General features: G+C 49.6%; 1 protein-coding gene across 2 annotated transcripts; it reads left to right on the top strand.

Moving 5' to 3' along the window:
- The first annotated feature begins 9,949 nt into the window (after positions 1–9,949).
- On the top strand, positions 9,950–15,601 carry LOC119317783. Of its 2 annotated transcripts, none has more exons than XM_037592280.1 (3): positions 9,950–10,378; positions 14,005–14,608; positions 14,715–15,601. In XM_037592280.1, the coding sequence occupies exons 2-3, from the start codon at positions 14,043–14,045 to the stop codon at positions 15,481–15,483; spliced, it is 1,335 nt and encodes a 444-aa protein (XP_037448177.1). In that variant the 5' UTR covers positions 9,950–10,378; positions 14,005–14,042; the 3' UTR covers positions 15,484–15,601. The 2 variants fall into 2 exon arrangements, with proteins under 2 accessions (XP_037448177.1, XP_037448178.1); XM_037592281.1 differs by having other exon boundaries at positions 13,969–14,608.
- The last annotated feature ends 768 nt before the right edge of the window (positions 15,602–16,369 follow it).

The raw sequence follows: 16,369 nt of genomic DNA, 5'->3' as shown, positions 1-16,369 counted from the left end.
CAGGGGATGGAAAAGACCATTCCTGAGGTATTTGCAATGCTGAAATCAGCAGAGGTAGAAGTCAAGAAAGAACATCACGTGTTGATGGTCAATAAAACCACTAAGTTCAAGAAGGGCAAGGGTAAAAAAAACTTCAAGAAGGACGGCAAGGGAGTTGCCGCGCCCGGTAAGCAAGCTGCCGGGAAGAAGTCAAAGAATGGACCCAAGCCCGTGACTGAGTGCTTTTATTGCAAGGGAAGTGGTCACTGGAAGCGGAACTGCCCCAAATACTTAGCAGACAAGAAGGCCGGCAAAACAAAAGGTATATGTGATATACATGTAATTGATGTGTACCTTACCAGTACTCGTAGTAGCTCCTGGGTATTTGATACCGGTGCAGTTGCTCACATTTGTAACTCAAAGCAGGAGCTGCGGAATAAGCGGAAACTGACGAAGGACGAGGTGACGATGCGCGTCAGGAATGGTTCCAAGGTCAATGTGATCGCCGTCGGCACGCTACCTCTACATTTACCTACGGGATTAGTTTTAAACCTCAATAATTGTTATTTAGTACCAACTTTGAGCATGAACATTGTATCAGGATCTCGTTTAATTCGAGATGGCTACTCATTTAAATCCGAGAATAATGGTTGTTCTATTTATATGAGAGATATGTTTTATGGTCATGCTCCGATGGTGAATGGTTTATTCTTTCTCGAGCGTAATGCTACACATGTTCATAGTGTGAAAACCAAAAGATGTAAGGTTGATAACGATAGTCCCACATACTTGTAGCACTGCCGCCTTGGTCACATAGGTGTCAAACGCATGAAGAAGCTCCATGCAGATGGACTTTTAGAGTCTCTTGATTATGAATCATTTGACACGTGCAAACCATGCCTCATGGGTAAAATGACCAAGACTCCGTTCTCAGGAACAATGGAGCGAGCAACCAACTTATTGGAAATCATACATACGGATGTGTGCGGTCCAATGAGTGTTGAGGCTCGCGGTGGCTACCGTTATGTTCTCACCCTCACTGATGACTTGAGTAGATATGGGTATGTCTACTTAATGAAACACAAGTCTGAAACCTTTGAAAAGTTCAAGGAATTTCAGAGTGAGGTTGAGAATCAACGTGACAGGAAAATCAAGTTTCTACGATCAGATCGTGGAGGAGAATACTTGAGTCACGAATTTGGCACACACTTAAGAAAATGTGGAATAGTTTCACAACTCACGCCGCCTGGAACACCTCAGCGTAATGGTGTGTCCGAACGTCGTAATCGCACTCTATTAGATATGGTACGATCTATGATGTCTCTTACCGATTTACCGCTATCTTTTGGGGGCTATGCTTTAGAGACTGCCGCATTCACTTTAAATAGGGCTCCGTCGAAATCCGTTGAGACGACACCGTTTGGATTATGGTTTGGGAAGAAACCTAAGCTGTCGTTTCTAAAGGTTTGGGGATGCGATGCTTATGTCAAGAAACTTCAACCTGAAAAGCTCGAAGCCAAGTCGGAAAAATGCGTCTTCATAGGATATCCTAAAGAAACTGTTGGGTATACCTTCTACCTCAGATCCGAAGGCAAGATCTTTGTTGCCAAGAATGGATTCTTTCTAGAGAAAGAGTTTCTCTCGAAAGAAGTAAGTGGGAGGAAAGTAGAACTTGATGTAGTGTTACCTCTTGAACCGGAAAATGGCACAACTCAAGAAAATGTTCCTGAGGTGCCTGCACCAACTAGAGAGGAAGTTATTGATGATGATCAAGATACTTCTGATCAAGCTCCTACTAAAATTCGAAGGTCCACAAGGACACGTCCCGCACCAGAGTGGTACGGCAACCCTGTCTTGGAAATCATGTTGTTAGACAACGGTGAACCTTCGAACTATGAAGAAGCGATGGCGGGCCCGGATTCTGACAAATGGCTAGAAGCCATGAAATCCGAGATAGGATCCATGTATGAAAATGAAGTATGGACTTTAACTGACTTGCCCGTTGAACGGCGAGCCATAGAAAATAAATGGATCTTTAAGAAGAAGACAGACGCGGATGGTAATGTGACCATCTATAAAGTTAGGCTTGTCGCTAAGGGTTATCGACAAGTTCAAGGGGTTGACTACGATGAGACTTTCTCACCGGTAGCGAAGCTAAAGTCCGTCCGAATCATGTTAGCAATTGCCGCATTTTACGATTATGAAATATGGCAAATGGACGTCAAAACGGCATTCCTTAATGGTTTCCTTAAGGAAGAATTGTATATGATGCAGCCGGAAGGTTTTGTCGATCCTAAGAATGCTAACAAGGTGTGCAAGCTCCAACGCTCGATTTATGGGCTGGTGCAAGCATCTCGGAGTTGGAACATTCGCTTTGATGAGATGATCAAAGCGTTTGGGTTTACGCAGACTTATGGAGAAGCCTACGTTTACAAGAAAGTGAGTGGGAGCTCTGTAGCATTTCTCATACTATATGTAGATGACATACTTTTGATGGGAAATGATATAGAACTCTTGGACAGCATCAAGGCCTACTTGAATAAGAGTTTTTCAATGAAGGACCTTGGAGAAGCTGCTTATATATTAGGCATCAAGATCTACAGAGATAGATCAAGACGCCTCATAGGTCTTTCACAAAGCACATACCTTGATAAGATATTGAAGAAGTTCAATATGGATCAGTCTAAGAAGGGGTTCTTGCCTGTGTTACAAGGTCTGAAATTGAGCTCAGCTCAATGTCCGACCACGGCAGAAGATATAGAAGAGATGAGTGTCATCCCCTATGCCTCAGCCATAGGTTCTATTATGTATGCCATGCTGTGTACCAGACCTGATGTAAACCTTGCCGTAAGTTTGGTAGGAAGGTACCAAAGTAATCCCGGCAAGGAACACTGGACAGCGGTCAAGAATATCCTGAAGTACTTGAAAAGGACTAAGGAAATGTTTCTCGTTTATGGAGGTGACGAAGAGCTCGTCGTAAAGGGTTACGTCGATGCTAGCTTCGACACAGATCTGGATGACTCAAAGTCACAAACCGGATACATGTATATTTTGAATGGTGGGGCAGTAAGCTAGTGCAGTGGCGGGATCTAGATGTGAATCGGAGTACATGGCAGCCTCGGAGGCAGCACATGAAGCAATATGGGTGAAGGAGTTCATCACCGACCTAGGAGTCATACCCAATGCGTCGGGGCCAATCAAACTCTTCTGTGACAACACTGGAGCTATTGCACTTGCCAAGGAGCCCAGGTTTCACAAGAAGACAAGGCACATCAAGCGTCGTTTCAACTCCATTCGTGAAAAATGTTCAAGATGGAGACATAGATATTTGTAAAGTACATACGAACCTGAATGTAGCAGATCCGTTGACTAAACCTCTCCCTAGGGCGAAACATGATCAACACCAGAATTCCATGGGTGTTCGATTCATCACAATGTAACTAGATTATTGACTCTAGTGCAAGTGGGAGACTGTTGGAAATATGCCCTAGAGGCAATAATAAAATCATTATTATTATATTTCCTTGTTCATGATAATTGTCTTTATTCATGCTATAATTGTGTTATCTGGAAATCGTAATACATGTGTGAATAACAGACACCAACATGTCCCTAGTAAGCCTCTAGTTGACTAGCTCGTTGATCAACAAATAGTCATGGTTTCCTGACTATGGACATTGGATGTCATTGATAACAAGATCACATCATTAGGAGAATGATGTGATGGACAAGACCCAATCCTAAACATAGCATAAGATCGTATAGTTCGTTTGCTAGAGTTTTCCAATGTCAAGTATCTTTTCCTTAGACCATGAGATCGTGTAACTCCCGGATACCGTAGGAGTGCTTTGGGTATACCAAACGTCACAACGTAACTGGGTGACTATAAAGGTAGACTACGGGTATCTCCGGAAATGTCTGTTGGGTTGACACGGATCAAGACTGGGATTTGTCACTCCGTATGACGGAGAGGTATCACTGGGCCCACTTGGTAATGCATCATCATTATGAGCTCAAAGTGACCAAGTGTCTGGTCACGGGATCATGCATTACGGTACGAGTAAAGTGACTTGCCGGTAACGAGATTGAACGAGGTATGGGGATACTGACGATCGAATCTCGGGCAAGTAACATATCGATTGACAAAGGGAATTGCATACGGGGTTGCTTGAATCCTCGACATCGTGGTTCATCCGATGAGATCATCGTGGAGCATGTGGGAGCCAACATGGGTATCCAGATCCCGCTGTTGGTTATTGACCGGAGAGTCGTCTCGGTCATGTCTGCATGTCTCCCGAACACGTAGGGTCTACACACTTAAGGTTCGGTGACGCTAGGGTTGTAGGGATATGTATATGTAGTAACCCGAATGTTGTTCAGAGTCCCGGATGAGATCCCGGACGTCACGAGGAGTTCCGGAATGGTCCGGAGGTAAAGAATTATATATAGGAAGTGCTATTTCAGCCATCAGGACAAGTTTCGGGGTTATCGGTATTGTACCGGGACCACCGAAAGGGTCCCGGGGGTCCACCAGGTGGGGCCACCTGCCCCCGGGGGGCACATGGGCTGTAGGGGGTGCGCCTTGGCCTACATGGGCCAAGGGCACCAGCCCCAAGAGGCCCATGCGCCTAGGGTTCACAAAAGGGAAGAGTCCCACTAGTGGAAGGCACCTCCTAGGTGCCTTGGGGGGGAGGGAAACCTCCCTTGGCCGCCGCCCCCCCCCCCCTAGGAGATTGGATCTCCTAGGGCCGGCGCCCCCCCCCCTTGGCCCTCCTATATATAGTGGGGGAAGGAGGGCTTTTCATCCACGCCTTCGGTTGCCTCCTTCTCCCTCTCCAACACCTCCTCCTCCTCCATAGCGCTTGGCGAAGCCCTGACGGAGTACTGCAGCTCCATCACCACCACGCCGTCGTGCTGCTGCTGGAGCCATCTTCCTCAACCTCTCCTTCCCTCTTGCTGGATCAAGAAGAAGGAGACGTTACGCTGACCGTACGTGTGTTGAACACGGAGGTGCCGTCCGTTCGGCGCTAGGATCTTCGGTGATTTGGATCACGTCGTGTACGACTTCCTCATCCCCGTTCTTTGAACGCTTTCGCGCGTGATCTACAAAGGTATGTAGATGCAATCCAATCACTCGTTGCTAGATGAACTCATAGATGGATCTTGGTGAAACCGTAGGAAAATTTTTGTTTTCTGCAACGTTCCCCAACATGCAGGAGCATGGCAGTCTTCTTGGTGGCGTGTTGGAGGAGGTTGCACGCCCGGGTCAGGGAGGTGGTAGATCTCGACCAGGAGCGGTTGCGCGAGCGGCAGCCGGGAGCTGCTGGGGTGGCTGGGGTGTGTGGTGTCCCTCCTGCCGACGCTAGTGTGGTCGTCAAAAGTAGCACCATGGGAATTAGAGGTTGTGACGCGGGCTGGATCTAAGTAGGTGAAGTTGCATCGAGCATTCGCTCTGTGCGTCCTGGCATTGGTGGCACTAGGGGTTGGGTCTTCTTGCGGGCAGCAGAGGCCGACGTTCGGACCAGCGACTCGTAGCCAAGAGCACCGTTCGGTGGTGTGAACGCTCGTGTCCGGGATGCGCATCGTGGTTCCTCTTTGTTTGTGGGTCCCATGGTCGTGGCCGTTGCAAGGTTGTCCGCTAGGAGTTCGTGTGACCAACTACTGCTTGGGGTGCCGGCGACTCCTGGTTCAGGGTGTCGGTATTCCGTGATGTTACAATCATGCCCATCTTCGGTCAACTCGGGTGGCAACGACGCCCGTGGGTGTCGTCCACCTCCTTGGAGGCGTCTCTAAGGTGTGTTGGCATATCCTCTTGTCGGATGGGTTGTTGTCTCCGGGCGAAAGCCTAGGTTTTGGACCGAGGATAGCGGCGTCTTTGCGTCACTTCTCTGCCGGGAGCATCGTGTGTGGAGACATGGTTTGAAGGTTCCGCATTGCGGTTCTTCAGTGTGTGCCACTGATCCGGGTAGAGGTTCTTTGGTGCAATGTATGCTGATGTTGATGAGTCCAAGACGGTGGGTTTCTCACGATCAATCAAGTCCCACCACTCACTCGTCATCTTCTTTAGTCAATTATGGATGGTTGGTGCGTCGACAAGGGAAGTCCAGTTAAAGTTGTTGCTCTTCGCAGTGATCGGTGTTGGTCGAGACGTGACTTTGATGCTCTGCTCAGGGTAGATTCCATTGCGTCATGTTTGTAATGTCCGTGAAGGCTTTTCTTCGGATTAGCATGGACGTGGTGTTTGTATTATACTTGTTGTTCGTGTGAGAGGTAGTCTCTTCTAATTGATTTTTGCCTTCTAAATAATATGATACCCCATTGACCTCTTGAGATTTTTTTTTTTGACGAAATCCAGTTTCCTCAAATTTAGACGAAATCAAGCGGTCAATAATACTTTCTAGAAGGCATCCTTAAAGCAGCCGGCTGCTAGTGATTACAGGAGGGAGAAGCCAGAAGTAAATGTGGATGCAACTTTCTTTAAAGAGGAAGGAGCAGGAGCCACACCAGCCGTCATTAGAGATGGAAAGGTAATTTTGTTGCGGCTCGGTGCAATTTTATCCTTTTTTTTTCTGAAAGAAAAGGCAGACCATTATCTGCCTTGTGCATTCAAAACGAGACGGGCCTCGGATGACCAGAGGCTAATTATTTTATCCCTACTGATGCAAATTTGATGACATGCAAAATGGTTTGAATTTTGCTACTTTTCTGGGTTTTACCGAATGAAGGCTGAATCAAACTCACTAAATGTCATTAACTTTTGAACTGAGCAAACAAGATGGCTGGACTCGAGGGTGGCAGTCTTCGCGGAATACGTGTTCTCAGCTACGGCCACTGGGACGGTCATTTTAAACATTGTTTTCTTTCTGCTAACGAAATCACATGTGCTAACTAATTATAATTTTTTTAATGAAAATCACTTGATTGAGTAGATAACTCTAGACTGTCTGGTCAGCAAGCTCGTGGACGATGTATCTGCATTTTAAGATTAATAAGGCTAGCTTTGGTGACCTTCACTTCGAAATAAAGATTTTGATAATGGAAAATAGCCCTCGGAACCTACTTCTAGATGCACTTGATATGGAAAAAGATTTAGCAATTCAGGAAAAATTCAAAAACCTTCGAAACATTTTTTTGAATAAGCTCGACCTATTGGTGCACCCGTTCGACAAAGAAAACTCCCAAAAAAAAATCTGGGCCAACAAAATTCCAAGACATTAATGATAATAGATCAGGATCATTTTCACAAAAAGTAAATAAATGGTAACTCTAATATAGTGCTAATTTTTTTCCTTTTTTGTCAACAATACCACAGAAGTCATTTCTTCACAAAAAATAAAATGAAAAACACGAGTGTAACGCTTGAGCAAGTTTTTTTAAAACTCATGATTTTCGACCACTTTTGCAATTACTATTTTTTCTACAAAAAATAAAAACGGGTGCAGCTACCCCAGCTTCCAAGGGTTCCCCTCCGGTCGATAGTAGTTTTGTCGATGCCCCCATGCCCGACCTCTGTATTGTTTTTAGAAAAAACGGGTGCAGCTACCCCAGCTTCCAAAGGTTCCCCTCCGGTCGATAAGGCTGGTCATAGTGGAGAATAACTTATATTAGTGTCATGCATATGACACTGGTCTAAGTTACTACCTTTATAGTGCAAAGTAACATAGTAGTATTGTCATAGATTGCTTCATTTATTAACTCATAGACTCATTTTGCATCGGGAAGCGCTATGTTACAGTAACATATTATATTACCACAATCACTTTTTTCTTCATTAAATACTTGACACATAAGCAAAATTGTCTCGGGATGTGTTAAGTTACTAGTTACCCCACTATGATTAGGCTAGTCATAGTGGGAGTAACTTAGCTAGTAACATAGCACACTTCGAGAAAATTCTACTTATGTGGCAAGTAATTAATGAGAGGTGGTAACATAATATGTTACTGTAACATAGCGCTTTTCAAGACAAGATGAGTCTATGAGCTAATACATGAAGTCATCTATGATACTACTATTATATTACTTTGCATTATGAAGATAGTAACTTAGAGTAGTATCATATGTATGACACTAGTCTAAGTTACTCCCCATTATGACCAGTCTAATAGTCTCGTAGATGCCCGACCTCCGTATTAGTATTGGGACGCGTCTAGCGGGCGGCTGGGCGCCCGCTAGCGCTCCTGGGCGGCCACTTTTTTTGGCACGTAGCGTGTTGTTATTTAATAATCCATGTGGATAAAAATAACACTGCTAATTAATCACTTCTTATGTGGTCTTTTTTCAGTTGATGGATATCTGCATGACGTTGCATTAATGTTTCTCATGTTCATCCCTTGTGCATTAATTTTTGGTTTTCAAAATTATAAAAAACATATGTTCTAAACCGTGTGTCGAAAATCAGATTCGTTTTCATCGTTGAAACCCTCGCGACGTGCTCTTCAAAAATAGATCCCGCATGGGGATGTTTTGACGAACTAGTCTTCCTGCCAACTAAATATCAATGTGTGCGCAACTAGACTACATTGCCGCGCCAACTAAGCATATGTATGCGTTAATAGTCCTGCCAACTAAACATCTATGCGTGTGCAACTAGAAACATTGCCGCGTCAACTGAGCATATGTGTGTGTAATTAGTCCTGCCAACTAAACATCAATGTGTGCAACTAGACTAAATTGCCGCGCCAACTGAGCATATATGTGTGTAACTAGTCCTGCCAACTAAACATCAATGTGTGTGCAACTAGAATAGATTGCCGCGCCAACTAAACATATGTGTGTGTCAATAGTTCTGCCAACTAAACATTAATGTATGTGCAACTAGACTACATTATAAGCCAACTGAGTATATGCGTGTGCAACTAGTCTTCCTGCCAACTAAACATCAATTTGTGTGCAACTAGACTACATTATAAGCCAACTAAACATCAATGTGTGTATAACTAGACTACATTACAAGCCAACTAAACATTAATGTATGTGCAACTAGACTACATTACAAGCCAACTAAACATCAATGTGTATGCAACTAAACTACATTACAATAAGTCTACTATCTCTTAATCTCCATTCTTCAACCAATAAGTCTCCATGTAACGACCACCAGCGCTAATCGAAAAAAAAATCACCAAAGCTGCACGCAGATCATACGCATTGGTCATCTTTGGCCGTCCCAGTCCGGCAGCTACCATGTAGAAAGATAGAACTAGCCTGCCCTCGGTGAGCTCTAGCCCCGCCGCCACATCAATCCAGTTGCTATGTGCCTGGTACAAAATCTACAGCAACCACACATGCATGAATCATGAGTTTCACGGTTGGCTCCGTAGATCCTCGAGTTGACCTCAGGCTCGATGGAGATGCGGGACGCACCGCGGCCCCTGGCTCGAGCGGCCGCGTCGAGCAGATGGACGAACAAGAGGGAGGAGGATGTGGGGGTCTCGGATCCAGGGCGGCGGGGATGTGCAGATCCGGCGTCGATGCAGATGGAGAGGAGGCCCGACGCGGCGGTGGTCGACAGGGACGAGCTTGACCCAAGGCGGGGACCATCCATGGCGGCGCCCTGTGTGGAGGAGTGAGAAGGAAGAGAGAGAAGGGAAGGCAAGAGGGGACCGGCGTGACTTGGATCCTGGTCGCCGGCGAGACGGCTCGTCAGCGAAGGAGCGCCGGACGGACGGGGATTAGTTGTTTTCCTTTTCTGAAGAGAGGCAACTACTGAAGAGAGACAGCGACGATTGTTTTTGTCGGCTAGCGCGGCCGCTCGTTTTGGTTAGTTGGTGGCCGGCCACTTTTTAGATTTTAGGTTAGTATTGACTTGAGCCCATCGCTGCTCAATGCCTGGCTGTCCTGAAAGCGAAGTCGCAAGTGGGCGCTATGGAGTCCAGCTAGCACCGCCCGTCATCGCGTACGGGATCGACCTCCCCATATATCCACGATAAGTCCAATCAGCGGCTTCATTAGTCAGTTCTAATCACCGGTTGCTTCCTCCGTAGCTAGCTCCCGTCCACCTGATCTGCCTTGCCTGCCTACTCCACCGATTAGTTAAAGCCAATGAATAGCATTCCTCCGAGGGTACTATAAGTGCTCGCGGTCGTCGTCGTCGTCGTCCCCATCCCCTCTCTTCTCCATCGCCTTCTAGCTAGCAGCAGCGCTCTCTTCTTGCTCTTCGCTATCCTGCCCGTTGTCCTCTCCCTCTTGGATCGATCCGGCCTTCGCCGGCCATGAATTGCGCCGGGGTCGCCGATGGGTTAGCTGCAGGCGAGCCGGATGCCGGCGTCGTCGGCCTGCCACGTAGGAGGAGCTGCCTGTAGTGTAGCTGAGCTATAGTGGTCGATCGATCTGCTGCTTCTTGGGGGGCGAGGAAGAAGAATATAGCCGAGGCTTTGGCGCCAGCTCTCAAGGACAGGTGCAGCTCGATTTCTTGCTTAATTTCAGAGTGATTTTGTGTTGGTTACTACTCTATTGGTTGCTTTCTGTGGTTTTGATTTGTGCTTTGGACGTGAGCTGGATATGCTTGCGATCTGGACTTAGCTTCTTTATTAGTATTTTTCTTCTAGAGATGATCACCGTGGAACAAGAGAGACTAAAGATCAAAGGTTGAAAAAAAGAGAAGAGGCCCCAAATCCCCAGTAGCACATCACAGTTCGTAGTAGTAGTACCAACTCGTCCCCTCTCTCTCTCCTTTCCCCTCCATTCTTGTCGTAGGAAGGCTCTGCTTCTCTTTATTTACTACCTCCCTAGTAACACCATTGAGTTCAATCCTCCAAGCAAGATTGGGAGTAAGGACATCTCCCGTATCATCAAATTGACACAGCGGACTAGGCATCGACCATCCAGATGTGGACATTAAATGTCATTTTTTTTCTGAAAAGAAGGATTATCTCAGCATCTGCATCAAAATGTTGCATGCGGCCATCTTTATTGAATTATTTAACGGAGTCTGACAAAGCAGATACATGAATCGATCCAAATCACCTTCCCGACGACCTCAATCGCTACCCCTACAAATTTGATGGAGTGCGTTGGCGCATCCACACATGCCATCTAATCTGATGGTCTCACGAGGCTGTCACACGGCGAGCCGATAATACCAATCGGTCTAGCAAACCCTCAGCATGCACCACATGCGCACGTTTTAGAATCCACCTCGCTATTTTTCGCCTTCCCATCTTTATGAAGAGATCAATGCATAGGCCTTGCCAGGCCCAACTGTTGTCCACGCCGCCATGACCCTACACGTGTCCATCGACACATGTCCAAAGTTGGGGCCCCGCTGCGCCACTCCACCGAGAGGGGAGAGGAGGACGAGGAGGGCCGGGCGCCAACGACGGCGGGTGGCCTCCCCTGCTGCCCGCGGGAGCACTAGAGGGATATCCTATTTTTTGTCTGACCCATTCAAACGAATAGAGCAATAAAACATACGAAATTGAAGATAAGCAGATGAAATTTAATAAACTTTGGGATATTTACAACCAACCGGACAAAATTTAATAAGTTCAAATTAAGTTTAAACTAAACTAAACTAGGCGAGGTACCGGAAGCTGACCTCGTAAGCATAGCCTGTAAGGCCGTCGGTAGCTTCGACGCCTACCGTCGTCATCGTCTCGCAAATGGCGGAAGGTCCTCCAGGCGTCGTGGCTTCCCCGCTTGACCGCTGTGGGGCGCTCCCAGACGCTTTGCTGTACCTTCACTGACTTGCGCCGCTTGTCTTCGGCGACATCAGCGGCTCAGATGTAGGCGACACGCTCAGACTATGCCAGCCCCACTTCGAGGAGTTGGTCGTTGAGCCGGCGCCGGCGGCGGGCGCTCGACCGCTCAGTCGTCTTGGACCGGCCGATGGTCCAAGCCTCCACCAGCACCCAAGCCGACGACACTTGACTATTCACGAACATCGCCCTTCGCGTTCTCGGGCCACCACCTCATAGAGGCATTTGTTTGTCCGCGAAGGAGGACACGCCCCGGCTCTAGCACCTTGGAGGTAGTACTCTACATGCGAGTGTGGATTCGCCGGCACGAAGGGCTGCTCCTCCTTCTTCACGCCAAACGACCGCCGTCGGTTGCCCGCCTAGCGGCGGCGGGGAGGTCGGCTCCTCCTTCAAGTGGCGGTGTGGTGGGGGTGGGGAGTCTCCTTCACATTACGTACAATCTAGGTGTGACTGTGCGGCGGGGAGGGCGGCTCCTTCACGGGGCGTCCGATTTGGACGCCGCGGTTTCACAGAGGGGACGACAACGCCGACCGTGATTGGTTAATGACTGCCGGAGCATGATCTCCATCTATCGCGTGAACTCGTCATTAGTCGTGCTAGCAGCGATGAGCAGGGGTGCCTTCTCCTCCTCCCGAGTTGGCGTTGAACGGATCTCCTCTTCGTCGTCAGAGGAGGTCAGCTCCGGCTTTATGTTGAAAGGATCTCTCCAATGATAAGTAGCCCTGATACCATAGGCGGCAACGCCAACGGATCCGGAGCTACCCCGGATAGCCGCTCGTCGGCCACCAGTTGGAGGCTTCTGATTTGTTGCCCATGTTGGCGGCCGGTGGTAGAGGTGTAGTGGTGTGTGGCAGGTTTGAAGAGGAGGAGGATAGGGCTTTGCGTCCGCGGCCGGGTGACTTTAATAGTCGGGGCAGGCGGACCGGTGAAGCTTCAATACAAGCAGCATAGGAGTAGGTCTCTCGGTCAACGCGCTGTGTGCATGTGGGTTGGCGTTTGACCTGTCAAGCCTGAGTGAATACACGACGTGAATGGTTATAGAACAACCACGACGGGAGAGGGGTTTCTCTGTGGGTCCAAGTTGTCACAGTGCAGCGTGGCAGACATTCGGACTCCCCAACCTCTCCAATTTGATGCCGGTTTGTGAGATTTCGGATGTCCGGACATCCAAACAGTTTTGATGAATCGCTTTGGATGACTAAAAGTGTCTGGACCGTTTAATTTAAACTTTTGCGGTCTCGATTAGGTGAGAGTGAGAAACAGCTACGACGATCAATTCTAGTGATCAATTTGTTTTTGGATGATCAAATGGATAGGAAGATCAATTTTATAATTGTGCCAATTGAGCAGTTGGATGTAACATCTTGCCGTTTTTTGAGTTTGTGTTAGCCTGAAAGCATTCTACTCTTTTGAGATGTGTGACTAAGTTCTTTGTGTTATCACCAGGTTCATAGTGCTCCATCCATGATAATTGCCAAATAAGTTGTGTGGGAGAAACTTGTCTCTCTCCTAATTAATATTATACACTGGGCATTGTATTATTATATCACAATTTGGTGGTTTGTATCGTAATATTGTTTGTATTTTCTATGTTCTTTTTATGCAAATAATTAGTCAGTACAGTATATCAGTGTTTTTGTCTGTATGATACTAACTGTTGATTCCTTCCAACTGTAAGGGGAGCTGAAGTATGTCCTCTCGTGTCCTCTCGTGTCCTCTCTTGTAGTCAATATAGTATACTGTATTAGATTCAAAGTTATGCAATGAAGACTACTCCTATTATACTTTGGCAAGGAGGGAGTGGCGTATTAATGCTGAAGTTATGCGTGCATAATAATTATTTTTCCAAATTTTGGGTTCAGTTTATAACTTCAAAAATGCTACACCTATGTAATGTTTTACGAAACCTTACGTAAATCCTTTGACCGCTAATCAAACTGTCCCCCCTGATTTTCAGTGTGGGCCTGCGCCCCAACTATGGCCCAATATAAGACAGCCACGTCGGATCGTACGTAAGTTACGTAGAAGACGTTATGTAGGTGTAGCTTTACTCTTATATAATTTGGTGAGGGTGAAACCAGAATTTCCCCGCTACCGAGAAATAGGAAAAACCCGTGAGAGAAAATGGGCTTGAGATAATAGAATTTGTTGGCTATTACAATATATACACTCTTAAAAGTTTGATGACATTTGGACTATGCAATGGCATGTGTACTACTAGCTTTTATCATCAGCAATGCAAAATTGTAAATCATTGCATATCTATTGCTGATTTCATTCTCTGCTGTAGCACGTTGATATCAACTCTGACAGCATGGATTTTCAGCACAAGGCGGAGGCAGTTAATTTCCGGTGACGCACACCATGGATCCCCAGACATTTGTGAGGCTCTCAGTCGGGCAGCTTGGCCTGAGGCTCCCCGGCGCAAGCGCCAGAAAGGCTTGCCACTGCGAGATCCGGCTCCGAGGCTTCCCGGTTCAGTTAGCTCCGGTGCCTCTGGAAAATTCTTCAGAGTTCCACCTTGACCCGCACGCCAACGCGGCGGTCTTCTCCCTGGACGAGCCCGGCCTCAAGGCGCTGCCGACGTCGAGGTGGTTCCGAGCCCCGGAGCCGCCGTGCCTCGAGATCGTTGTGTACGCGAGCAGGCGCGACGGCGGCGGGCACTGCGTCGGGTTGAAGCGGCGGCTGGTCGGGGCGGTCAGGGTGGACGTCGGGCCGGAGTGGCGCGACGGCAAGCCTGTGCTGCTTCGCCACGGCTGGACGGGCATCGGCAGGGCGGCGGAGCTGCACGTGCGAGTGAGGGTGGAGGCTGACCCTCGGTACGTGTTCCGGTTCGAGGACGAGGTCACGCTGAACCCGCAGGTGGTGCAGCTCCATGGCGGCGCCAGCCAGCCCATCTTTAGCTGCAAGTTCATCCGCGACGTGAGGCGGTGAGTGCTCTGCTGTTGCTGACTGCTATGATATGAAAATTCTGGACAAAATGAAAGCTTGATGAGGTTGTTGATGTCTGATCTCTGATGTGTTGGCACTTGGCAGGGCGTCGCAGCCGGATCATTTGGGCGGGCAGTACTGGTCGAGCTCCGGAAGCGGCGTGGAGAAGGAGATGGAGATGGCGGGGAGGAGGAGGGAGAGGAAGGGCTGGAAAGTGGCGATCCACGACCTGTCCGGCTCCGCCGTGGCCGCGGCGTTCATGGCCACGCCGTTCGTGCCGGCGACGGGCCGCGACACGGTGGCGCGGTCCAACCCAGGCGCGTGGCTCATCGTCCGCGCCGACACGACGGGGTCGTCGGAGAGCTGGCAGCCGTGGGGCCGGCTGGAGGCGTGGCGGGAGTGCGCCGCGCCGGCGGGCGGCAAGGACGCCGTGTGCCTCCGGCTGCATCTTCTCCCGGAGCGGCGGGACGCGTGCGTGCTCGTGTCCGAGACGCCTCTGAGCTGCGACAAGGGCGGGGAGTTCTCCATCGACATGGACAGACAGTCGGTCCTCCCGGAGGACGCGGTGGCGTCGGAGACGCCGTCGGCGTCGTCGTACTGCGCGGCGAGCATGGGGGAGTCGTGCGCGGGCGGCGGGTTCGTGATGAGCTGCAGCGTGCAGGGCGAGGCGGCGACGGGCAGCAGGCCGCCGCTGGTGCACCTCGCCGCGCGGCACGTCGTGTGCATGGAAGACGCAGCCATGTTCCTCGCGCTCGCGGCCGCCGTCGACCTCAGCGTCAAGGCGTGCCGGCCGTTCCGGAGCAGGACGGCGGCGGCCAAGAAGAAGACGGTCGCTGGCTCCTCTTCCCCCGATCCCCTGGAGCTCGACACGTAGATTAGCTAGAGCTAGCAGTCCTCACTCCTCAGTCAAGCATCAGATCATCCATGGTCACTCTGTAAATCCACTTGTTTCGACTAAACTTGTTGAAAGCACTACCGGTTTTTTCTGAACCTGCAGACACGACGACGATTCAATCACGCAGAGGCGCAGTTCGCAGGATGACTCACCCTTCGTGGCGCCCCTTGACCCTCTCACGCCGGGCCTCGGTATAGGCTTTGCCGCCACAACGGGGTGTCCGGAGCGTCGTTGCCTTGGACGTGAATCTTGCCGTCGCCGCGACAAGGACCCAATGTCGGGTTCCTCGGATGACGCGACGCTCTCCTCGGCGGCGCGCATGTACCTCCAGTCGTCGCTTAGAGCAACTCCAATCGGCCAAGCCAAATAGACGCATCCCGAGCCGACCCACCCTCCTCCTCGCCGCTCCTCCCCTCGATCCCCGATCTCCTCCCCTCCTCGCCGCCCATCTTCACCGGATCCGCCGCCTCCCCCGCCCCGTCTACAGCTCCTGGCCGGCCGGATCCGCCGCCTCCCCTCCTTCCCCAGCTCCTGGCTGGCCGGGTCCTCCGCCTCCCCTTCGTCTCCAGCTCCTGGCCGGCCACCGGCGCGGGCGAGCGAGCGACGGCGGACGCCGACGCGAGGGAGCCCGCATCGCCTAGATGCGGCGAAGCCGCCATGGACTTCAGGAAGCCGCATCCTCGTCCCATCGCCACCGCCCGAAGCCTTGGCAGACCAGATGACCGGCACGACGCAAGCTACGGCGAGCGGCGCGACGAACGGAGCAACTCCTCCGCGGAGGCGGCATCTACTGCGACCTCAAATTCAGCAACAACAGTACATGAACTTCCTCCCAATTTTGCATTCTTCTTCAATCTTGCCTTCT

Source organism: Triticum dicoccoides, chromosome 6A, assembly GCF_002162155.2.
Source record: "Triticum dicoccoides isolate Atlit2015 ecotype Zavitan chromosome 6A, WEW_v2.0, whole genome shotgun sequence".
Lineage (NCBI taxonomy): Eukaryota > Viridiplantae > Streptophyta > Magnoliopsida > Poales > Poaceae > Triticum > Triticum dicoccoides.
This window is presented reverse-complemented; position numbering and strand designations above follow the sequence as displayed.